The sequence below is a fragment of the Amblyraja radiata genome, chromosome 18 (assembly GCF_010909765.2).
Source record: "Amblyraja radiata isolate CabotCenter1 chromosome 18, sAmbRad1.1.pri, whole genome shotgun sequence".
NCBI lineage: Eukaryota > Metazoa > Chordata > Chondrichthyes > Rajiformes > Rajidae > Amblyraja > Amblyraja radiata.
The window spans coordinates 20,087,195-20,112,408 of NC_045973.1; the positions used below are offsets into that span (position 1 = coordinate 20,087,195).

The 25,214-nt window shown below is 44.4% G+C and overlaps 1 protein-coding gene across 1 annotated transcript; it reads left to right on the top strand.

The window, feature by feature from the left end:
• The first annotated feature begins 796 nt into the window (after positions 1–796).
• Positions 797–16,252, top strand: tusc2 (tumor suppressor 2, mitochondrial calcium regulator). The gene is made up of 3 exons (XM_033036770.1): positions 797–1,158; positions 14,532–14,652; positions 15,678–16,252. The coding sequence occupies exons 1-3, from the start codon at positions 1,010–1,012 to the stop codon at positions 15,741–15,743; spliced, it is 336 nt and encodes a 111-aa protein (XP_032892661.1). The 5' UTR covers positions 797–1,009; the 3' UTR covers positions 15,744–16,252.
• The last annotated feature ends 8,962 nt before the right edge of the window (positions 16,253–25,214 follow it).

Sequence of the window (25,214 nt, forward strand, 5' to 3'; positions counted from 1 at the left end):
TCCTCTAATTATTTGTTCAGCAACCTTTTTCTTTCAATCTCTCTCTCTATTTGAAATGGGATCATGCCTGGGTGAAAGAGCCACTCAAACATTGTTCCATGAAGGGGTCAAACTCGAACAGACTAATCAGGGTGAAGAATGGTCTCAACTCGAAACGTCACCCATTCATTCTCTCCAGAGAAAACTTTCTAATGTACCAACGAACCTAGTTTCCCCATGACCGTTGGTGGTAGATCACAAAATCATATTTTCACGACAGAATAATATCGACTGAAAGTAATAATATATTTCCACCTTTTTTTGTTATTGGGGAACCTGAAGAAAAATAGTGTTTAAGAAGGAACTGCAGATGCGGGAAAATCGAAGGTACACAAAAAAGCTGGAGAAACTCAGCGTGTGCAGCAGAATCTATGGAGCGAAGGAAATAGGCAACGTTTCGGGCCAAAACCCTTCTTCCCGAAACGTTGCCTATTTCCTTCGCTCCATAGATGCTGCTGCACCCGCTGAGTTTCTCCAGCTTTTTTGTGTACCTGAAGGAAAATAGGTCAGGCAGATTACTTTGGCGATTTGAGCAATTTACAGCAGAACAGTGAGCTAAGCTTGTAGGTGTACATGTAGACGCCATGACGGTTCTCGCTTATCAAGATGGCGCTACAATTTACCCATGGCCTACTACGGCGAGTGGTCGATCGTGCTCTGATACAGTATATTTCCTTGTGCCTCCGGCGCTTTATCATCTTTGCTCTGAGCAGGTGCTCAGGCCGCGTTGCAGCGTCACATCCGCTCGTCCCGACCACGGAGCGGAAGTTGTTTTACCCGTCAGGCGCCTGCGGCCGGTGGTAACTGCCGGAGTGACTCGAGCGGTAACCGGTGACCCTGCTCCAGCCCCGCCGCCCGCCCGCCCACTTGCTCCAGCGGTCACGGCCACCCGCTGTTCCCCCCCCTCTGCGGCAATCGCCCGCCTGTCCCCGAGCCCGGCCCGGCCGCTCGGGGATGGTCTCCCGCTGACATGGGCGGCAGCAGTTCCAAAGGCCGCGGCTTCTGGCCCTTCGGATCGGGCGCGCCCGCGGACGCCACCAATGGGGAGCGGCAGCAGAGCTTGGCCCGCTACCGTGCCGCACGCCTGGGCGCCACCCCCTTCGTCTTCAGCCGCAGGAGGTAACAGGCCCTCAGGCCCGCTGGGCCAGTGAGAGACGTTCCGGGGAAGGTGGGGGCTGGGAGGACAGGTGGAAGGAGAGAGGGCCCGGGCAGGGAGGGGAGAGGGCCGGGCCTGCGGACAGGAGGTGAGCCGAGAGGTGGCAGAAATGTTATGTGGGAGGGAGAGGTCCGGGCGTTGAAAGAGAGGAGAGGGTTGTTTAATATCGGAGGAGGGAGGGGGTGGGATGCAGGTGCCTTGGAGAAGTTATTTGGTAAAGGGAGTGGAGGTGCTCTGGGGAATTGTATTGTTGGGGTAGGCGGATTTGCATGGGCAACGGGACGCGGAATGAGTAGGAGGGGTGGGGGTGGAGGGTCGCTGGGGTTTTGGCAGGGAGCTGTGGGGCGGCTGTTTGAATGCGCGGGGAGCGCTGGTATTGGGCGGGGGGTGTTGCGTGGGCAGGAGACCCTGGAGAAGGGTGAGGTGTATTCAAATGGGCAGGTGCTGGGGTGGTAGTGTTTGAATGGGTAGGGGTTGGGTGTGAGTGTGTTTGTACGAGTGAGAATTATTGAGGTGGGGGTGTTTGTATGGGCCGGTAGAGATGGGGTGTTGTACGAGTGGGGTGGGGAGAGGTTGGATGGAAGTGTGATTGTATGAGCTTCTGCGGGATGGGGAGGGGTGAATAGAAAGGGACTGTGGGATTGTTTGAATGGGTGGGATTCCTGGGATGGGGGTGTTTGTATGGGCAGGGTGCCCTGGTTGAGAGGGGGGTGGTATTTCTATGGGTGTGCGGCTTGGGTAAGGGGGTGGATATATGAATGGGTAGCCCTGGGTGAAGGGGAGGTGTGTGGTGGGGGCCCTGGTTAAGGTGGTGAATGAGTTGGGGATCCTGGGTAAGGGGAGGTGTATGGGTGCTGAGCCCGGGGGGAAGGGTGGTGGACCTGGGTAAGGGGGGTATGGGTGCGGGGCCTTTGATAAGGGCGAAAGGGGTATATGTGCACGGGCCTTAGGAAGGGCGGAAGGGGTGTATTTGTATGGGGCCTTGGGGAAATGGGTGGTGTACGGGTGTGGGACTTGAGAAAGGGGAGGGTGTAGGGGTGGGTACACTGGATAAGGGCGAGTATATGGGTGGGAGGCTTGGGGAGAGAGATGGTGTAAGCGTGTCATGCTCTTGGTAAGTGCGAAGAGCCTGTAAGTGTGCAGGGTTAGGGGTGTATGGGCACGGGGGCCCTGGGTAAGGTGCCTTGCTCTGAAGGAGGGGGGGGGGGGGAGGGTTGTTATATGTAATGGGAGTCGTGGGAAGGATAGGGGGTGAAATGGGTTTATGGGGGGGGGGGGGTTCTGGGTGACAGGGAATGTTTGTATGGGTGTGGGGGCCCTGGGTGACGGGGGCTGTTTGTGGGGGCAGGTTAGATGAGGCAGGGAAGGAGCAGGAATAGAGAATGTTTTGGTAGGATTAGGTAACATCCAGTTGTCTGCTGCCCAGAATGATATTAGATCTCAATTCTATTAGATGCTGATAGTGCTCTCATTTTGATGGTACTCAATTAGCTTTCACATTCTTGTAGGAGTTCCCTATTGGAGCAGCACTCGGTGAGATGCTTGCTCTTGACCTTACTCTCCTGTTTATTTTAATAGTTGCCGCTCTGATTAATTCCCATTGGGGACCCAAAATTCTGCAGTTAATTGGGAGGGAAAATAAGTCTCGGTGCTTAGCTGTTTTGAGATCAACAGTCATCAGCTTTAGATTGTTGTCACTGTTATTCAGTGTAAATACACTTTCTCATGAAGGTTCCTGTTTGCCGCAGCACAAATCTCTGCACTTCCAAATATGAAGATTTGTCAAAGGTGTGCTAGGTCTGGGCTTGAAAGGGCACTTATCTAACTGAAAGTTTGTACAGTATTTTGTATCTGAGCTGTAAAAATTCTACCTTCCTCTAAGAGACCCAAATAACCTGTAGATAATTGGGAGGGAAATTGAGTCTACATGTTTAGCTGTTCTAGGCAATAACATTTTGGGAAAAGTTGTCAAAATCACAAATATGACCTGAGTAGCTCAATGAGGCTTGTCACTGATGTACTTATCAAGCCTCAAAGTTCACAAATCTATTAAAAAAAAAATGTTTTTGCCTCTTAGCACAACTGATTCATAGAATAGTTTTGATGATTTAGAAATCTTTGCTGGGATGGCATTTATATTACAACCTTTATATTTGAGTGGGGGTTTGGAATCTATCTATGTACATGAATAGATGTAATAATTAAATTTCCTGCCTTGATGGTATTTGACAATGCATTACTGCCTAAGTTCTTTACGGAGTTGTCAGCTGAAAGTTCATCAGTGCATTGGAGCTTGATTCCACAGCCTTGTAACTGAATGATGACAGTACCATTGCTGAGTGAACACTGCTATGTGCAGAGGCATCTCAACCCATGAAGTCATGATTTGAAAGTTTAGAATTGTGTCAATTTTTACAGAAAAGTGTTTTTTGTAGTAGTGGTCATAATTCAGGTTTACCAGAATTATAAGAAGGAATGAAAATTTAATTGGAAGTGATTTAACAAAAATGATTGGGATATGGCCACTTGAAATATATTCCAAATGTATACAGGCACCATCCCTAACTCTTCCTTCACTATATTGATGACTGCATCAGGGCAGCCTCATGCACGCATGGAGAACTAGTGATTTAATCAACATTATTACTAACTTCCACACTGGCGTCAAATTAGCTTGGACTATCTCTGATACATCCATGCCCTTCCTCGATAGACTATCAACTAACGTCCACTATAAATCCACTGTCTCGCAGTTATCTGGACGGACCACACGTCCTCCCACCCTGTCTCTTGCAAGGAGGTCATCCCGTACTTTTAATTTCTCTGCCTCTGCTGCATTTGCTCCCAAAACTAGGCTTTCCATTCTAGGACATCTGAGATGTTATTTAGTAAATGTGATTTTCCCCCATTAATGTTGAAGATCGCTCAGCTGTGCCTCCTATGTGTTCCGTAGTTCTGCTCTTGCTCCCCTTCCCCGAAGATGGAAGAAGGATATAGTTCCCCTGGTCTTTCACCCCACCAGCTTCTGCATCCAACACATTGTTCCCTGACATTTCTGCAACCTTCAATGATTCCACCATCAGTCACAACATCTCCACCTCTACCCCTTTATGCTTTCCATAGACCATTTCTTCCGCAACTTTTGGGTTCACTCATCCCATCTCACCCAAATTTCCTCCCCAGGTACTTTCCCCTGCAACAGAAGAACATGTAACACCTATTCCTATACATCCTCTCGCGTCCACCCAGAGACCCCAGAAGCCCTTCCAAGTGAGACAGAGGCCCACGTGCACCTCCTCTAATCTACTGCATTTGATGTTCCCTATTTGGCCTCCTTTACATTGGTGAGATCAAGCGTGGCTGAGGGGTCTATTTTGCCGAATGGTCACCTAGGCCACCTATCACCTGGTTGCTAACCATTGTAACTCCCTACGGATTACCAAATTGACCTCAGATAATAAAAAGTAACTGCAAATGCTGGTTTATACCAAAGATAGGCAAGTCTGTGGAAGTGTTCCGACCTGAAACATCACTAATCCATTTTCTCCAGAGATGCTGCCTAACCTGTTGAGTTAATCCAGCATTTTGTGTCTATCTTTTCCATACTGACCTTTCTGTCCTGGGCCGCCTCCATTGCCAGAGCGAGGCCACACGTAAAGTGGAGGAACAGCGCTTCATATTCCACTTACAACACTATGAACATTGAATTCTCCAATTTTAGGTAAAACACCCACTCACTCTCTTCTCTCCCCCTCCATTTATCCCACCATCCCATCTTATACACCAAACTCCCTTCTCACTTTCGCCTACATCCGTCTATTTTACCACCACTTCTCTCCTTATTTGTCATTCTTTTGTTTTCTTTTCATCTCCACCCTTTGTCCATCCATCTGCCAATCAAACCATCCTCACTTGTATCCACCTATCACTTGCCAAGCTTTATCCTTTTCCCACTTCAGCTTTCTCCCTCTACAACAAATGTAGAAGAAGGGTCCCGACTGGAAACATCACCTATCTATGTCCTTCAGCAATGCTGCCTGACATAAAGGTTCTCCAGCATTTTCTTTTGGTGAACTAGCACCTGCAGTTCCTTGTGCCTTCTCTATTCTAAATCCTGACTGATGAAGGCCAATATCCCAAAAGCCTTTACCACCGTATCTACTTGTGACAGTGCTTTCTCGAAACACTGTACCTGTACTCCTAGATCCCTCTGCTCTACAACACTCCCCAGGGGTCCACCATTCAGTACGATGGTCCTGCCCCAGTTTGTCGTCGCAAAATGCAATGCCTCTCACTTATCTGCATTAAACTCCATTAGCCATTCCTCAGCCCACTTGCCCAGCTGATCAAAATCCTGCTGTAGTTTTTGCTAACCATCTTCAATGTGATACAATCTACTTTAAAGGTGGTGATTCAGAGTAAATCTCTTCGCAATGAAAATTGGTGGGGTATTCAAACTAGAGCGTTCTTCATGTCATAGCGTAGGGGTAAAATTACATAAAGGATAGTTAGTGAAATAAATACTAAAAATGTAAATCAAAAGTCTGAAAGGTGTTCGGTGTAAAAGTGAAATTAAGCCAGGAAAGAATATTAGTAGATCAAAAATGGAAAGATATTATTAAACTACGTAAACAACAAGAGGGTAACTGAAAGAAGAATAGCCTATTGGTGACCAAATTATTGCTGTGTTTATCTGTGTGGAAGTGGGAAATATTAATAAGGCTCTTAATGAATACTTTACAGTTGTCTTCACGAGGAGATGAAGTCAATAAAGTAGGCTATACAAAAAACTAAGTCCATGGATCCAAGGTGAGGATGATAATTTTATATTTGGCTCAGTAGTAGGATGCAGGATGTGTTTGTAATGACTGGAAGCCCTTTTTCAGTATGTTTCTAAAGGGTTCTTGTGCTTTTTAAAATATTTAAATGTAGAAGGCATGATAAAGAATTTGCAGATAATAAATAAAAGCATGTTGACATAATGCAGGGGAGCTGAAGATGGCAGTATTAAAATGTGTGCTCACAGGCTGGAGTCGTTGACCTCCAGGCCCGAGGTCGTTAGTTCCTACAGCTTCTCCAGCAGCCCAAGTGCCAGGACTGTTGATTCTGTTGGATGCTACTGCTCCATGGCCACATCTGGGCTAGGGCGATTAGCATTGACACCAAGGGGTCCCACTGCCCTTCTAATGTTAACTATGCCACTGACCTTATTTCCCCCATCCCCACCCACCGCTTCCCTCCATGGTACCTCACCTGAGACCCCCTCCCCCTTCCACAGTACCTCCTCTGAGCTCCCCTCTCCTCCTTCTATGGACATCCATTCCCATTACTCCTCCATTCCCCATCAGGATGACCTTATGGCCCTCTGGTTCTTTCTTGAACAAAAACACAAACAAATCCTATCAATTAACACTCTACTTCTACTTGGAACTTGTTCTCATCCTTAACAACTTCTCCTTTGACTCCTCTAACTATCTTCAAGTTAAAGCTGTAGCCATGGACACTCGCACAGACCCCATTTATGCCTGACTTTTTGTTGGTTAAGCTGAACGTACAAAACTGTTCCAAACGTACACTGGCACCATCCCCACAACCCTACAATGATTACTGCATCAGAGCTGCCTCTTGCAACAGTGCAAAAGTTCATCAACGTAACCACTAACTTCCAATGTCAGTTTCTGATGGAGCCTTGACCATCAAACCACTTTATGATTTTCTAAATACATGATGCGAGTTTTCTGTACTGGTTTTGTATGGTACATCTATCCTGGTTAAGAGGTATATGGTTCTCTGGATAGAATCTGAAAATGCTTCCTTTAAATGCAGGACAAACTGCATGCAGGGCAAGCTTTTTGAGGGAAGACTCTATAAATCTAGAAAGATGAGAATAACTCTAATGGCTGGGGAAAATGTCATTCAATGCAAGGTTCCCAAATATGTTATTATCTTTTCGCACTGATCCGAATTATATTTTAGTTTCATACTATGCTGAGAACCTTGGCCATAACCTCAGTGTTGTGAATTTGGTTCAAATCCAGCAATGTACTACCCTGGCTAGGTGTTTTTTTAGTTTAGTTTATTGTCGCGTGTACCAAGGTAGAGTGAAAATAATTTTTTTCACTGGTGTGGAGAGACTGATTACAAGGGCTGGTATTGGATGGACCTGAATGAGCTGTGTTGGGAGTGTGGTCGAATGCTAACTATTGTTGAGCAGGTGACCATAGGAAAGTGTCTGTGCTGCGGAGAACTGTGCAGCCAAACAGAGGGGGAGAAAGCAACTTAAATCCTTTCCAACAGGTGAGGAGACACAGTAGGATCCGGGTGATCTGTTAGCAAAGGTCTGCACTCATTCTCAGTGCCAAGTGGCCACACTACTCTCCTGGTCCAAACATAACTAAATCTCTTACACAGGTTCTCCACACTAGGTTATTGGTAGTGCTAGCAAGAGGCAGGAATTTGCATCAGGTTACTGGTGCAGCTGAGAGCAAATGCAAAGTTCCAAGCCAGGTTATCAGCACAGCAGTGTGCAGTTGAGCCAAATCCTGTTTTTAAAGGAATACAGGGTTAAGTGCTTGCAGTGGAGGACGAAAAACTCCATTATGATTCAGCTTTGTGGAGTAGGGTTCCGGTGAGCTAATGCTTTGATATTAAGCTCTCTGGTTTACAACAGAAGTTCATTTTGTAATCAATTTGCTGTTGCAGTGTCCATGGAAATCTGGAACTTAATGGAAATCTGCACATTGTTATAGAAGGGCAGAATAGCTGTGCCTTTAATCAGCCTGCTGCTGATGTTCACAAGCAAATCATTTGGAGCAATTATTTATAGCAATTATTTTTGAGTAAAGTTTAGTTCCACGTGGACATCCAAACATCGAAAATTGTTTCTAATGGTATAAAACAAGGTGCTGGAGGAACTAAATCGGTCAGGTAGCATCTGTGGAAGGATGGACGGACATTGTTTCATGTTAGTTTGAAGTGTCCCAAAGTCTTAAACGTGCAACCGTTTTGCGGGCGGTTTTTGCCAAAGTATGATTTCCAGCCTGCTTTTCTTTGATCAATTGCATGTAATATCCATTTTTAACTGGCGTTTGCTCATTTTTCCCTAATTCTGCCTATTTGTAAGGACAAACATAGGTGTGTGTAACAATGCATATCACTGAGTGAAGAAGGGTCTCGACCCAAAACGTCGCCTATTCCTTCGCTCCATAGATGCTGCCTCACCCGCTGAGTTTCTCCAGCATTTTTGTCTACTGAGGGAAATGTACTGATTTCTGGAAATTGAAATATTTTCATTTTTTAGTTATTACCAAGGTTTCAATTATTTTTGATGACTTGAAAGATGTCTCCAGCATTTTCCTTAGTTGTTGCACATGTAACGAACATTTGTCAATTGCATTGAGATGAATGGGTTTACTATACAAGTTGATTGCTTAACTAAATGGTTTGCTTACAAAATTCTGATTCCAAGTGCAAAGGCCACACTGTAGCAGATTCTCTTTTCTGAGTGACACTGAATCATGTGGTAGTTTGTTCTACTTTTTAACTATTCATGTGCAAAAAGATCTAGTTGATGCAACGTTGGTGGTGGGTTACATGTAGTTTTCTCTAATACAGGAATGTTTTGAGCACTATCTATGAGGGGAAAATGTCAATGTAAAAGAGAACTCCTGGTTTAGGAGAAGTGTTAACAAATTAAACATATAAGGCAGGCAGTGCTTTTAATATGAACTAGACTAAGTGGGACCCGTTGGGTCCCTGTCACTCTGGAGACCTGGTCTCCCAACGCAACCCGTTCCCCAACGGAATATTCTACCACTCACCCGTTCCCCCTCACCCATAGCTCTCAACTGCGTAGGCACGGCTCATTTCCCCATATCCCCCAGCACTCCTCCCCCTCCTTTTCATCCTCCCTTTTCTTTCCCCTCTCCTCCTTCCCTCCCCAATCCCTCCCTCACTCCCACCTACTCCTTTCCCCGACCCTCAGTCACTCCCTCTGTATCTCCATAACTCCTCTCAACTCCCTACCCCCCTCCTATCTCTGTATCCCCCACTCCTCACCTCCCCCACTGCCCTCCTCTCCCTCTATTCCCCACTCACTACCTTCCCCACTCCTCTCTATTTCCCCCTCCTCCCCACTCTCCCTCCTCACCTCCCCTTCTCCCCCCTTTCCCTCCCTACCCCCTCCTCTCCCTCAATTCCCCCACTCTCCCTCCTCACCTCACCAGATATTCCCCATTCCCTACCTGCCCTCCTCTCCCTCTATTCCCCCACTCTCTCCTCACCTCTCCCACTTTCCTCTCCCTTAATCCCCCCCACTCTCCCTCCTCACCTCCCCAGGATCTCGAGGTTGCCGCTCCTTTCCCCCGGAGCAGTGGCGGCACTGGTTGTGGCCCGCGGCGACCCTGGATGTGGCCGCCCCCTCCACCCTCTTCCGGCCGACTGGCTGTGTGGCTGTGACCGGGCAATGCTGGGCGAGGCGGGCACTGCCGGTGAATGACAGGAGAAGAGACCAATAAGAAGTAAGCCATTTAGAACGGAGACGGGGAAACACTTTTTCTCACAGAGTTGTGAGTCTGGAATTCTCTGCCTCAGAGGGCGGTGGAGGCAGGTTCTCTGGATGCTTTCAAGAGAGAGCTAGATAGGGCTCTTAAAAATAGCAGAGTCATGGGGATATGGGGGGGAAGGCAGGAATGGGGTACTGATTGGCCATGATCTCATTGAATGGCGGTGCTGGCCGAAGGACAGAATGGCCTACTCCTGCACCTATTGTCTATTGTGCATGCGCGGTTTTTAAGATTTTCAAACCTTAACAACTTTGAAACTATACCATCGATTGGAACAAAACTTGGTGCACTTGAGCACAGGAGAATGGTGAGTGCTATCCTGCGCCATTTTTGTGCATAGAGAAAAAAACGTAAACCGGAAGAGCACAAGATCAGAGTTTTAGTTACTCTGGGTAACAATCTATCTCTGGGTATAGATTGCCACCCAGAGACAATCTATAGACGTAAACTGACGTAGATTGTCTCTAGGTGGCTGTCTCCATACACAAACTGTCACTGGCCAAGATAAGACTAAATTGGACAGTTTGCAAGCTCAGGATTGTCTGTCCCCGAGGTAAACTTGTTCATTTTTCAGAATCTGAGTTACAGGTGCACAACCTTTTATCCGAAAGCCTTGGGACCAGACACTTTTCGTAATTCAGAATTTGTCGGCCTTCGGAATGGAAATTTTTTATCGTAGATTTTAATGGCTGGCTCAGTGGTAGAGTGCTCGGCTCATATCCGCAAGGTCGCGAGTTTGCGCCTTGATCCCGGCAGTTAATCGGTCGCGTGTTTGAGTCTTCAATGTCGTTTATTCTTGCAGAATAAATGTTTGTATGAAATGCAGTGTAGGAGAGGTGTACTGACTGTGTAGGCAGAACTTTGGAAGTGATTGCCCACCAGTCTAAAAAGCCGCTGTGTCTCCCTGTCCCTGGGATAGCAGGGGGCGATCAAACAGCACAATACCCCCCTCCCCCTCCAACTCCAGAGGAATCCGCTCCCCCATGGGCCGCTACGGCGACAAGTGGCAGTTTGCCTACAACCCGAGCTGCGCCCCCTCATCCGCCACCCCAAGAACAAGACGTACCTTGCACACCATCAGCTTCTGCCCCTACGTGTTCCTCTGGAGTTGGAGCGGGGCTGGGCTGGAGTTGCTGCTGGCTGTGGGTCTCTGGGATCTCCGTGCTTGCAGTGGGCCTGGGGGTCGGTGTCCCGTTGGTCCTGACGTCTCCGGCCACCCCCCTGGAGCTGAGACTGGGAACTGTACCGCCCTTGCCCCCTCCCTCTGCAACTGCAAACAACCCCACTCTCCTGCAAGGGCGGTACAGTTCCCGGAGGATGGCAGGTGGCCGGAGATGTCAGGACCAACAGGAACCCGCTCCCCGATGGGCCCCTACGACGCCCCGAGCTGCGCCCCGTCATCCGCAACCCAGGTTCCTCTGTAGTTGGAGCGGGGCTGGGCTGCTGTTGGCTGTGGGTCTCTGGGATCTCCGTGCTTGCAGTGGGCCTGGGGGTCGGTGTCCCGATAAAGGGGCGCAGCTCGGGGAACGGCTTCTGGTGGTCCTGACGTCCCCGGCCAGTTTGCAGTTTTCCTCTGGATTTGGAACGGGGCTGGGCTGCTGCTGGCTGTGGGTCTCTGGGATCTCCGTGCTTGCAGTGGGCCTGGGGGTCGGTGTCCCGTTGGTCGTGACGTCTCCGGTGACTGGCACTGACCTGCTGGTATCGCCGACGTGAAGACAGTGCAAAGCCCCCGCGCCGGTGCAATGAGCGGGGAGCTGGGGAGGGAAGGGGTCACACACATGGCCGGGAAGCAGAGGGATGTAGGTGGGGTGAAACTGAAGGGAGCGACAATCTGCTGCTGCCTGCCCACTGAGTTAAAAAGTTCCCACGCAAGACTCACGATACACTATGTATCGTGAGTCTACCGTGGGAACTTTTTAACTCAGCGGGCAGGCAGCAGCATATTGTCAATTATTAACCCTCCCGCGCAATATACCCTCACCTTCTCTTTTATGAATGGGGATTTAGTTCCCCTTTCTTCGAGGACCGACCGGAGGTTCCGCTGTCACCTCTGCGGGCCGCCCTCGGTGAACGTTTTCAAGGACCGAAAAAATGTCCGCTATTCGGAGGTTTTCGTTATTTGGATCTTCGGATAAAAGGTTGTGCACCTGTACTGGCAAGGCCAGTCAGCATTTATTTTCCAACACTAATTTCTTTTGAGAAGGTATTGGTTGCTGCTGCCTTGAACCACAGCAGTAGTACCTTCTTGTCTCCAGGATTTAGATTAGTGACATTTTGCAAGACAGAACGGTATGTAACTTTGAGAGGAAATTGCAGAGAGTGTTGTCTGTGCATCCCTGCTAACCTCTAGTTTGTTAATGATAGTGACCATGCATTTGGGAGATAATGTTGTAGTAAACCAACTAGTGTTTTTTATAGACGGTACACATTGCAATTCTCTGCTACTGGTGTGGGACATAAATGTTTAGAGCAGTGGACCAGGTACCAATCAAGCAACATGCTGTATTTTGAATAGTGTTGAAATTCTTGAGAGAACTTTGCTCATTCCAGACAAATGGCAAAATGTTCTACATGCTCCCCTGTGTCTTGGGGCGTCAACCGTGTCAGAATATCAGCGTCAGGCCTGCTCGCTATTTATTGCCCTGTCCGGTTGAGGTTCAGGTCAATCCTGCCACAACTATTCCCCCTGACCACCTTTTTTGCTCTTCTCAACCACTGGAACACATTTTCAAAAATGGTAAAGCTCAAAAGTATAGGTGGCCTTTTGAACTTATTTATGCTGTGTATTAGATAAATAAGTTTACACCATGTGAGGTTTTAATTTGTTCTGGAAAAGTGACATATGGATGTTTGTTCTTGGTGTATTTTGGAGGAACACATTGTGTGTAAATGAACAAGTTGATCTCTTGTATACATGATATGTTATTCATGTTATTTGAGTTAAATGGTGTTCTTCCCCTTAATTGGTGTAGTTGCAAATAATCTGGGACAGTTCTCATTTTTTAAGTGCATACACTGGACCATTTACAAAGGCGGAAAGTGTAGCATTTGAGGTCTGACTTGGTTCATTTTATCCCATGCTTTACTCCTTGGTCCAACTATGCTGGACCATTACAAACATATGGAGATTTAATATGGCATAGTAGATTTGTTCGCATCTGTCTTGCCATTCTGATGTTTTCAACATTTTACCTTAGCTGACCTGTATTTGTTATTTAAAACATCACCCTTTAGTGACAGGTTCAGAGAGATGCTAAGACTTTCCAGTTACTACAAAACACATCATCCAACATTTTAAATTCCTCTTTCATTTGCCAAGTCTTGAATCAAACTCATATGTTAATTTGTTTTGGTCAAATTTCAGAATAAGTCCTTTCATTTGAAATTCTTATCATTTTTTACTTCACTCTTAAGTAGGGATGGAATATAGACATCAAATATTGTTTCAAGTGCAGGAACCAGCTCTCAACGTGACCCATAGTCGATTAAATTATTGGGAACCTATTGGGTTTTTTTTTTGCATCTGTTTGTTACAATATATTTTGAATATTTTTATTTAAGATGTTTTTTTGCATAATTTTTTCTCCAGTTTTCTTCCCTCCTGAAGGCGCTGACTCTTGATGGGCACGGTTCTATGAGTGCTGGCAGCCATCATCAAAGTGGCCATTCTTCATGTGTGAGCCTAGACAGTGAGTGTTCCAGGCTGTTTAACTGCGGAGGGTATAACAGGCAAGCCTGATCCTGTTCCCATCTGGTATCCAATATAGCCACTCAGTATAGGGAAGTGGATAGCAGTTGGGAGCTGAGATCTGGCTGATTTATCTTATTCCTCTTTCTACTCCCTCCTTATTCAAACTGTAGATATTTTGAGGCCATTTATATTGCTACAATAATCAATGATTCGATAAAACTTTATTATCACATATTCCTCGGTACGGTGAAATGCTGTTTTGCATACATAACCGGTAAAATCGTACAGCAGACCTAGGCAGTACATAAGAGTCACCAGATAACAAAGTTAAAGACAAATCTTGAGATTAAACTCGGGCATGCTGATTGGTATACATTGAGTTACGTTCAGCGATTTCTTTGCCAGACAGTCTGCTGTAGGCTGTTTTTGTAATGTTAATGAACAAGCTCCATAGTTCAAATTTTAAAATTTGGAATCATTTAGCAAAGTATGGAAAAAGTAGAACTGGAAATATTTAAAAATGCACATTTTCTAACATTAATGAAACTTTCCTTGGGACAAAAATTCAGTCAATAATCCAACACGTGTTAATGAGCAGATGATATATAATTCAGAATTTGGCAAACGTTACCATTTTCTTTTATAATTGAGCTAGCATTACTGAAAGGTTACTGGGAGAGTTGGTAATATTCCCAGGGAATTAGGACTTTTGCTTGGGAATTCACCCCAAGAACTGTATCTTTAGGAGTGCCATCAAATCTTGAAGCATGATCAATATCTCTTAACATATATCAATCTGGATGGGTGCTTTTTTAGCAGTACATATCAGGATGCTTCACATTACTGAAAAAGAACTTATTTTATGTTTGGATGCAAAATCCTTTTTTTGTAGCCAATCCCAACAATTCAATCAATGTATTTTTTCACCAGAAAGATCATTTGGTATAGAAATGGAGAGGTTTAGAATTTTCAGCTGTAGCAGTCACTTATCATTCATGTAATTACACAAAGCTGCGGTTTTGTTCACGAGTGGGAGTATAAATATTCTCAATTTAACAAAAAAAATATTTTATCCTTGTAGCTCAATGTACTATGATGAAGATGGCGATTTGGCACATGAATTCTATGAAGAAACCTTTGTCACAAAAAATGGAAGGAAAAAAGCAAAACTGAAAAGAATTCATAAAAATTTAATACCTCAGGTGAGAGCGAGCCAGGTTCTATATTTTGGAGTAATTTTATTTTCTTAGGCCAATGGACTGACTTAACGTCATTCATAATAAGGAATGGATGCCTAAAGACTACTTCAAGCTCCATAATTTGACAATGTGCTGACTGCTGTTATCTAGTTAAGCAGAGTATGCGTTGCATACGTGGCATTCTGCACTTACTGGACTGTGGCATTGGAGTGTCTATCTGAATTGTGCTTGTACCTGGAAATATTTTCAAATACGAGGCCCAGTTATGTAGGTGTTTACATTTTCCTTTTAAGCTAATTAAGAATCCAGTGTGTTGCAGATAGCTGAGTAATACAGCATTTTGCATTTATGTGGGACAGCAAATTTTCTGTGAAGTATGAATGCTATGATAGCCATTTTCAGCCTCCTGTGGTAGTTGGGATTTTGCAATTGGCCAAGAACAAACTCGCAGAGAGAACAACTTTACCACTAGGGTGGGCATGTGGAAGTTTTTAAAGCCATTCAGTAAGATTGAAGCAGGTTTGAGAGATTGAGGGAAAAAATATATATGCCAGATCTTTTTCAACGGGAGTAGTGCTAATAAAAAATGTACACCTTGTGTAAAGCCAATTTTCACTATTGGTTGAATTCAAATTTGAAATTGCAGAAATTTTCCAGTTTCAGTGCCACTGAGGTTTCATTGTACTTGTATCTGTCTGTACCTTCCTCCTCTTGCTACCAAATGATGGCTAGAAATTAGGCTTTGGACCATGTGAAGTGCTGAGACCATCAAGCAATGAAATGTGTGGCAACTCAATCATCTAAAAAGCTCTTCATGTGAACAAACTATTTGGTTGCTCAATACTAAATATGCATACGGTTACAGTGAAAAGGATGATTATTCATTTAACAAACAACATCACAATTAGTGCATTGAAACGCATGTCAAACTGGTAGTGTGTATAACCATGTGTTGAATAATCAATGAACACTGGATATTTTGATCTTCACTCCCCACAATGGCTGATCTTATTTCTTTGTTTTGACAGGGGATGGTTAAACTGGACCATCCGCGAATCCATGTGGATTTCCCAGTGGTTTTATGTGAGGTGTGACCGGAATGGAAGTTTCTGTCAGAGTAAAACTGGACTATAGGATTTTGCCAGATGCTGAACCCTTGATGGTCCTTTATTTTGGCGATGGAGACTGGCCTGATGAGTGTGTGGCACCTGTTTAATTTCTGTAGTTTTTAATGCTAGGAGCCAAACACTCAAAATGTTCTCTCTGTATGATTGTCTGTAGAGTGATCTGTTAAATTGAATCCATTTATAAGAACACACAGTACAGATGTACACGAGAATACCTGCTATTTCAAGTAATTGTGTTAGATTACTGTGACATATGTTAAAAACCAATGTAAATAGTAGCTTTAATTTAATGCAGTCATCAGGGGTGTTTAAACATTTGAGTTCTGTATATAGTGCTGGACAATGTTCAGCAGTAAATATAATGGCATATCTATGAAAATTGATATAGTTGTTAAGTTTTGTTATTTATGAATGACTATTTTGTTTGTTAATTTTCTCATACTATATAATAAAAAAATCCAGTGAATCTCTGAACTTGTTCTTAATTGCCATGTGAAAAGAAAAATAGTTGAAAACTTGAAATACATATTCTAAATGTACATGTATTTTCATGTACATGCATGTAATGTATCTAAGTGTGCGCAAGCTGAGACTGGAAATTTAGAGGAAGCCGAAAATGACTGAGAAAATAACTTGGCTGCCGAGCTCACTTCATCAATTTTGAATTATTTATTTCCTGCGGTGGCCCAACAAATAGTGCTCCTGCCTCACAGCTCCAGCAGTCATGATCTCTCTCTCGCTGTTCATTGCGTTTGCACATGCTTGAATGGGTTTGCTGATGCTCAATTTTCTCCTACATCCCCAGAGACAAGCTGGCAAGTTAATTGGCTACTGTAGTGTAGGTGGGTAGCAGGTGAAACCGTGATGGGGAAGTGGGCATTTGAAGGCACATGAGACGGCAGGTTACAGGGAATAAGGGTGTGAATGTGATTCTCCTGAGAGCCAGCATGGACTTGATCGGCTAAATGGAGTATGCCATAAGAGCATACGAGATATACAAGATACGAGTAATCACAAAAAGATACATGTTTATTTCCTTCCTCTGCATTTGCTTTACTCTTTCTGAGCTAAAATCAGCTAATTTAATATAGATTAGCATACTGAAAATTACTAGTGCCAATTGTAAACCATTATGATTTCTCTATGACCATCAGATTGGAAGCTTGACCATGGAAATAAATTTTGATCTGATACCCACAAAATCTGGCACTGAATTGAACTGGAACTCTTGGCATTGGAAAATACTTAAATCCTATATATTTTTCAGACATTAAAACAAAATGTCATTTTAATTGCCGGTATTATCACAGCAAAAAAATAGTATTTTAATCATTTAACATGAATAAGTAGTTATAAATTTAAACTCAATTTACTTTGACAGGTGAGCTGCCACTATCTGTTACATACCAGATGTTGAAGTTGAACCACATCATGCTAGTAAGTACAATTTGAGCATTTTGATTTAATGCTGGAGAGAATTTCATAGAAACATAGAAATTAGGTGCAGGAGTAGGCCATTCGGCCCTTCGAGCCTGCACCGCCATTCAATATGATCATGGCTGATCATCCAACTCAGTATCCCGTACCTGCCTTCTCTCCATACCCTCTGATCCCCTTAGCCACCAGGGCCACATCTAACTCCCTCTTAAATATAGCCAATGAACTGGCCTCGACTACCCTCTGTGGCAGGGAGTTCCAGAGATTCACCACTCTCTGTGTGAAAAAAGTTCTCATCTCGGTTTTAAAGGATTTCCCCATTATCCTTAAGCTGTGACCCCTTGTCCTGGACTTCCCCAACATCGGGAGCAATCTTCCTGCATCTAGCCTGTCCAACCCCTTAAGAATTTTGTAAGTTTCTATAAGATCCCCTCTCAATCTCCTAAATTCTAGAGAGTATAAACCAAGTCTATCCAGTCTTTCTTCATAAGACAGTCCTGACATCCCAGGAATCAGTCTGGTGAACCTTCTCTGCACTCCCTCTATGGCAATAATGTCCTTCCTCAGATTTGGAGACCAAAACTGTACGCAATACTCCAGGTGTGGTCTCACCAAGACCCTGTACAACTGCAGTAGAACCTCCCTGCTCCTATACTCAAATCCTATTGCTATGAAATTTCATCAGGATTGTGTGCGCTATGATGGGGAATCTCGCAGTTGATAGCAATCCCATACTACTGCTGTCCTTGTCCTAGGTTGAGAGAGAGAGTATGGGATGTTTTTCAAACCCTTGATGAATTGCTGCAATGCATTTTTGCAAAACTATTATTAGCAAGAATTCTGCTTTCATTCATCGATAGGAATTGGAACAACCCTCCTGGTTCTGTACAAACAACCATAACCCTGACCTGGAATTAGTAATCCAAAGTTAAAAATTGCAGTTTGAGTATGGAACAATACCCTTTGCCCAGGGCTGGATTTAGATGAAGAGAGGCCCTAAGCTGTTCCACTTGTGAGGTCCCTCCCAATCCCCCACCCCCACGACTAGAGGAAGATGGTCCACCAGATTGACACCGATTTGCAGCTGAGCATGGCCAATGAGATAAGGGGCTGGAAAGCTGCGCTTATTTAGTTATTTATTTATTGTTACTGCTAGTGTCGAGTTATTGGCTTAAAACACTATTATTCTGAAATGGAGGGCAAGGAAAATTACTGAAGGGTTGTTTAGAGACTACAGTGCGTTGTGACAGCATATGTAAGAAAGGCCCATGACAATGTCAAAAATATACAGCTTGCAGCGCTCTCACTTAATTTTTTTTTCTCTGTTGCCAGCCGGGCAACCTTGGCAGCTTTTTAAGTTGCCAAATGACAGTTTAGGTGGTCATTTAAGACGGCTTGCATGACGCGTGCGATAATGTGCTCGGACGAAGTGCGTAGTTACCAGTCGGAATTATGCTCAATGAAGCATTCAAATATTATTTTTGCTTCAAATAAAGTCACAAACTAAACATTCACCAATCAAGACATGATATATACCACAATGACATGCAGCAAAATTATAACACAGTATCTCAACTCTTTTTACCCATTGCAATGGATGCAATTTCTATTATTTCTTTCCACTTCCAAACAAAAATGGTTGGATTATTCAGCGTATGATCAACCTCGGTGAGACCAAGCGCAGGCATGGCAATTGCTTCGCACACCACCTCCACTCAGTTAACAATAACCAACCTGATCTCCCGGTGGCTCAACACTTCAACTCCCCTTCCCATTCCGAATCCGCCCTTTCTGTCCTGGGCCGCCTCCATGGCCAGAGTGAGGCCCACCGCATATTGGAGGAGCAACACCTCATATTTGCTTGGGTAGTTTACACCCAAGCGGTATGAACATTGGCTTCCCTAATTTCAGGTAGTCCTTGCTTTCTCCCTCCTCCCATTCCCAGCTCTCCCACAGCCTACTGTCTCTGCCTCTTCCTTTCTTTTTTGTGTCTCTTCCCCCCCCCACCCCCCCGACATCAATCTGAAGAAGAGTCTCGACCCGAAACGGCGCTATTCCTTCGCTCCATAGATGTTGCTTTACCCGTTGATTTTCTCCAGCTTTTTTGTCTACAATTGGGATCCCACCACTGGCCACATCTTCCCATCTCCTCCCCTGTTGGCTTTCCGCAGAGACCGCTCCCTCTGTAACTCCCTGGTCAATTCGTCCCTTCCCAACCAAACCACCCCCTCTCCTGGCACTTTCTCTTGCAACCGCAGGAAATGCTACACTTGTCGCTTTACCTCCCCCCTTGACTCCATTCAAGGACCCAAGCAGTCTTTCCAGGTGTGGCAGATGTTCACCTGCACCTCCTCCAACCTCATCTATTGCATCCACTGATCTAGGTGTCAGCTGATCTACATCGGTGAGACCAAGCGTAGGCTTGGCGATCGCTTCGCCCAACACCTCCGCTCGGTTCGCAATAACCAACCTGAACTCCCGGTGGCTCAGCACTTCAACTCCCCCTCCCATTCCGAATCCGACCTTTCTGCCCTGGGCCTCTTCCATGGCCAGAGTGAGGCCCACGTTAAATTGGAGCAGCAGCACCTCATATTTCGCTTGGACAGTTTACACCGCAGCAGTATGAACATTGACTTCTTCAATTTCAGGTAATTCCTGCTTTCTCCTCTCCTTCCCAGCTCTCACTGAGCCCACTGTCTCCGCCCCTTCTCTTCTCAATAAGGTGGTGGGGGGGTGTCTCAGGAAATGTTCATTGTACTCATAAACATCAACTAAAAATTCAGCAGTTAAAACATATTGCTCTGTGTTATTCATCCACTAGAGGGCATTGAAACAATACAATTACAATATAGAAACAAGGATCTGCAGATGCTGGTTTGTAAAAAAAAGTGCTGGAGTAGCTCAACGGTTCAGGCTGCATCTCTGGAGAACATAGATAGGTAATGTTTTGGATTGGCACCTTTCATTCTTAAGAGGGGCCCTGACCCGAAATGCCAACCATCCATGTTCTCCATTAGAATTACAATACCTGATACATAGTGCTCAAGCCTCCAAAACTTAGCGATCTGTTCATGCTGAATTTCAATTAAGCTAAAAAAAAAGTTTAAAAATATCCAATGTGGTAGCAAAACCATAAAACAAGCATTTCCTTATTGGCAGTGACTGGTGGGGTGCCGCAAGGCTCGGTGCTGCGACTGCAGCTATTTGCAACATACATCAATGATTTAGATGAAGGGATTCAAAGTAACATTAGCAAATTTGCAGATGACACAACGCTGGGTGGCAGTGTGAAAGGTGAAGAGGATGCTATGAAGATGCAGGGTGACTTGGACAGGTTGGGTGAGTGGGCAGATGCATGGCAGATGCAGTATAATATGGATAAATGTGAGGTTATCCACTTTGGTGGCTAGAACGGGAAGGCAGATTATTATCTGAATGGTATCAGGTTTGGAAAAGAGGAAGTACAATGAGTCCTGGGGGTCCCTGTACATCAGTCACTGAACGTAAGCATGCAGGTACAACCGGCAGTGACAAAAGCTAATGTCATGTTGACCTTCACAATGAGAGCAGTTGAGTATAGGAGCAAAGCGGTCCTTCTGCAGTTGTACAGGGCCCTGGTGAGACCACACCTGGAGTACTGTGCAGTTTTGGTCTCCTAATTTGAGGAAGGACATTCTTGCTATTGAGGGAGTGCAGTGTAGGTTCACAAGGTTAATTTCTGGGATGGCGGGACTGTCATATGATGAAAGAATGGAGTGACTGGGTTTGTATTCACTGGAATTTAGAAGGATGAGAGGGGATCCTATAGAGATAAAATTATTAAGGGAATCCTATAGAGATAAAATTATTAAGGGATTGGACACGCTAGATGCTGGAAACATGTTCCTGATGTTCGGGGAGTCCAGAACCAGGAGGCACAGTTTAAGAATAAGGGGCAGGCCATTTAGAACTGAGATGAGGAAAATCTTTTTCACACAGAGAGTTGTGAATTTGTGGAGTTCTCTGCCTCAGAAGTCAGTGGGGGCCGAATCCCTGGATGCATTAAAAAGATAGTTAGATAGAGCTCTTTGGGCTAGCGGAATCAAGGGGTATGGGGAGAAGGTAGGAACAGGGTACTGATTGTGGATGATCAGCCATGATCACATTGAATGACGGTGCTGGCTCTAAGGGCGAATAGCCTACTCCTGCACTTATTGTCTATGTGTGTATCTATGTATTGCCATGCTCATCCATTTGAGATAATGATCATGAACACACTGCTCTATCTTGTTCCTCTACTCAGGATGTTTGATTCATCAAATCCCAATGGATTCTGAGATGTTGCTTGTTAGTAGCTCTGCAGATACTTGCCCTCTAGATGTACATTGTGTGTTCCAGTAGTAAAATAAGAGATACAGTATGCACCCTGTATTCATTTCACCTCTTGTCATTTTTTGAAACAATACTTCCAGTATTGGTGTGTCTTTCACACGTGGTCCAATCCCAGCAAATGACGATTACTCAATCTCACTTTTATTGAAGGGATTCCCTTAAGAGAAATGTTATTCTGTCTCGTGTGAACAATTGTTAGTAATTCAGTTGTTCAGGTCACCACCATGGATACGATGCAATTCTTGGATTGACGACAAATTGAAATGTGCTGAGTATTTTCTTCGAGTAAACCCGGGTGAGCAGTGTGGAATTCTGTGCTGGGTAAATGCAATCGAAAGGAACACAACAGGTAACAACGTGAGAAAGAGGAAAGCCATATTGCCTCCATTGATGGCAAGAGTATGCTTTAACACACAGTCTGGAAAAACAGATCTCATGTATGCGTGTGGAGCAGACAATTCTATTGTAAGGGCACTAGTGTGGAAGCTTCATCAATGGCAGAAGAAAGAGAAGTGCTATTTTGTACAAGAGAGAGTTAGATTTAGTTCTTAGTGTTAAAGGAGTCAAGGGATTTGGGGAAAAAGCAGGAACAGGGTACTGATTTTTGATGATCAGCCATGATCATATTGAATGGCGGTGCTAGGTCATGTATCTATTTTTCTATGTTTCTATGTACATGTACCATCTTCTGCTGAATGACAGTGAAGGAACTTTCAGCTTGTGATCCAAGATGCATGATACTCTTATATTTTAACAGAGCGTATGTAAGGTTTGGAGTTCAGAGCAAAGAGCCATTGATGTTAGTGAATGAGAAATTTCCTCCTCCAAAAGAAAATATCCCTCACAGAAACATTATTAGGCAGACACTGTTGTCAGAAAGTGCTGCATTTATTTTAGGGTGGCACGGTGGTGCAGCGGTGGAGTTGCTGCCGTACAGCGTCAGAGACCCAGGTTTGATCCTGACTGTACGTGCTGTCTGTATGGAGTTTGTATATTTTCCCCGTGAACGTGTGGGTTTTCTCTAGTTGCTCCACACTCCAAAGAGATGCAGTTTCCTCCCACATTCCAAAGACATGCAGGTTTGGAGGTTAATTGGCTTTGGTAAAAATTGTAAATTGTCCCTAGTGTGTAGGATAGTGCTAGTGTATGGGGTGATCACTGATCGACGCAGACTTAATGGGCCGAAGGACCTGTTTCTGTGCCGTATCACTAAACTAAACTTCAGAGGCACAACCCCAAGATTCCTTGTTCTGTGACCTGTCAAGATCAGGTGGAAAAAACCCTTTCTGAGAACCTGAATGCTCCCATTTTCGCCTTCTACTGGTCTTCTCACAAAGACTTTTAGATTAGATTAGATATAATTTATTGCCACACAGCCAGGCTGGTGGAAATTTGGGTTGTCTGCAGCGATACAATAATAATTTTGCTAAGAACTAAAGACCCAAGAACTCATCGCCCCTTCATGTAAACTAGCCCCTGAAAGAGGTTTAACATAAATAGCATGTGGATCTAGAAATGTTTCGGAAGCACACGTCTTCAGTTGATTTGTTCTTAATTCAAGAAACATTCAGAGGGCTGGAGCTACAGAAGCCCTTTAGAAGCAACATTGGATGAAATGCTAGTCAGAAAACAAGTATCGTCGAGGGTGAGGTTTAATTTGTTCAATTAAATGTAAATGGTTCCTATACAGCAGGCACAGTGGTGAATGCGAATGGGTGGTTAATGAATTTTCAATTATTGGAAAACAATGGCAGTTGTCAAGAAGATGCATCTCCCAAAGCCACTCTTCACAAAAATGAGTCATTCACTTCATTAGCTGTACTGAAAGTACAAAATATTTATTTCTTGGAATTTACAAATGAGTTCTGGTAATGATGAACATGAAAACACTGAATTGTTGTAATAACCTGCCTGGTTCACTGATGTTCCTCAGGGAGGAGGTCTACTGTCATTATTCTATCTGGCCCATACATGATTATCCCTCTGGGATATACATATAGGGCCTCTAGTCTATACAGGACTCGAGGGACTGAGCTATAGGGAGAGGTAAATCAGGCTGACACTTTATTATTTGGAGTGCAGTAGGCTGAGGCATGATTTAATAGAGATGTAAAAATCATTAGAATAAATCGGGTAATGCACAGTCTTTTGCCCAGAGTTGGGGAATCAAGAACTAGACGACATGGGTTTAAGTTGAGAGGGGAAAGATTTAATGGGAATTTGAGGGGTGACATTTTTACACCAAGGGTATGGATGGAACAAGCTTCCCGGGGAGGTAGTTGAAGCAAGTATTAATGCAACCTTTAAGAAACATTTAGACAGGTACATGGATAGGATAGGTTTAGAGGGATATGTGCCAAAAACAAGCAAGTGGGACTAGTGTGAATGGGACATGTTGGTCGGTGTGGGCAAGTCAGGCCCTAGAACCTGTTTCCACACTCTATGACTATTTCACATTTGGAACAAGGGAATTGATTCACAACAGTCTTCTGAAGTGGCTTAGCAATCCACTCATTTGCATCGTAGTTTGCACAATGAAACAACAAAAGCATAAAGATGAACGGGGCACCTGATACTAATCTCGGCTCCAATATCAGACGTGCAAAAGTATTCCCTGCTCACTAACGTCTGGGACTAGTGTCTACATTGGGAAGACAAACTCACTGACTGGTCAAGCACACCCTGATATGGTTATACTTAAACTCTGAGAAACATTAAGTAGACTGGGTCTGCAGCAGCCTTTTAGAAGCAACTATGTAAATGTGAAAAGTGACTCGTAAAAAATAAGGTCAAGGTAACATTTAATTTGTTAAATTAAACATTAATGATTCCTAAAAAGCAAGCACAGTGAAGATGAATGAGAGATTAATGGATTTTCAATTACTGGAAAACATTGCCAGTTGATGAAATGCGCTGGTGCTCTGTTACAATTCCTGAGTACATCATGTCCCCTCCTGCTGGAATGATCCACCAGAGGACGGGTGCAGTGGGACACAGGAAGGAGGCAGTGCTCTGGGAGTCACCAGCAATTGGTGCTAATGAATTCTTGTGGCTGCAGGTCAAACAAGAAACATCTTCCTGAATATTATGTACCATCCTTCCTTAGATGATGAATCAGTGCTCCCCCAGATTGATCAGCACTTAAAAGAGATCTAAAAGTAACAAGAGCACAGGATGAGCTTTAATGTCTATTGCCAAGAGTGGCTTGCTAGCACTGCCACCAAGCTGATCCCAGAACACTATCTCCTTCCTGTGTCCCAATGGATGAAAATGTAGATGGGTTGATGAGTAAGTTTGCAGAAGGCACAAAAATTGGTGGAGTTGAGGACAGTGAAGAAGAATTTGAAGGATACAGCAGGTAATAGTCAGTTGAAATTTGAGTGAAGTAATGTCAGATGGAGTATAATCTGAGCAAGTGTGAGATATTGCTCATTCAGAGGTCAAATGTAAAAGAAAAGTGTACAGTTAAGGACCCTGATCTGCATTGATGTACAGAGGGATTTTACAGACTGTCCGCCTAAACCATTCCTATCCCTGTATCTGTCCAAGTGTCTTTTAAATGTTGTTACAGTACTGCCTCAACTACTTCCTCTGGCAGCATGTGTAGAAAAGAATTGCAGATGCTGGTTA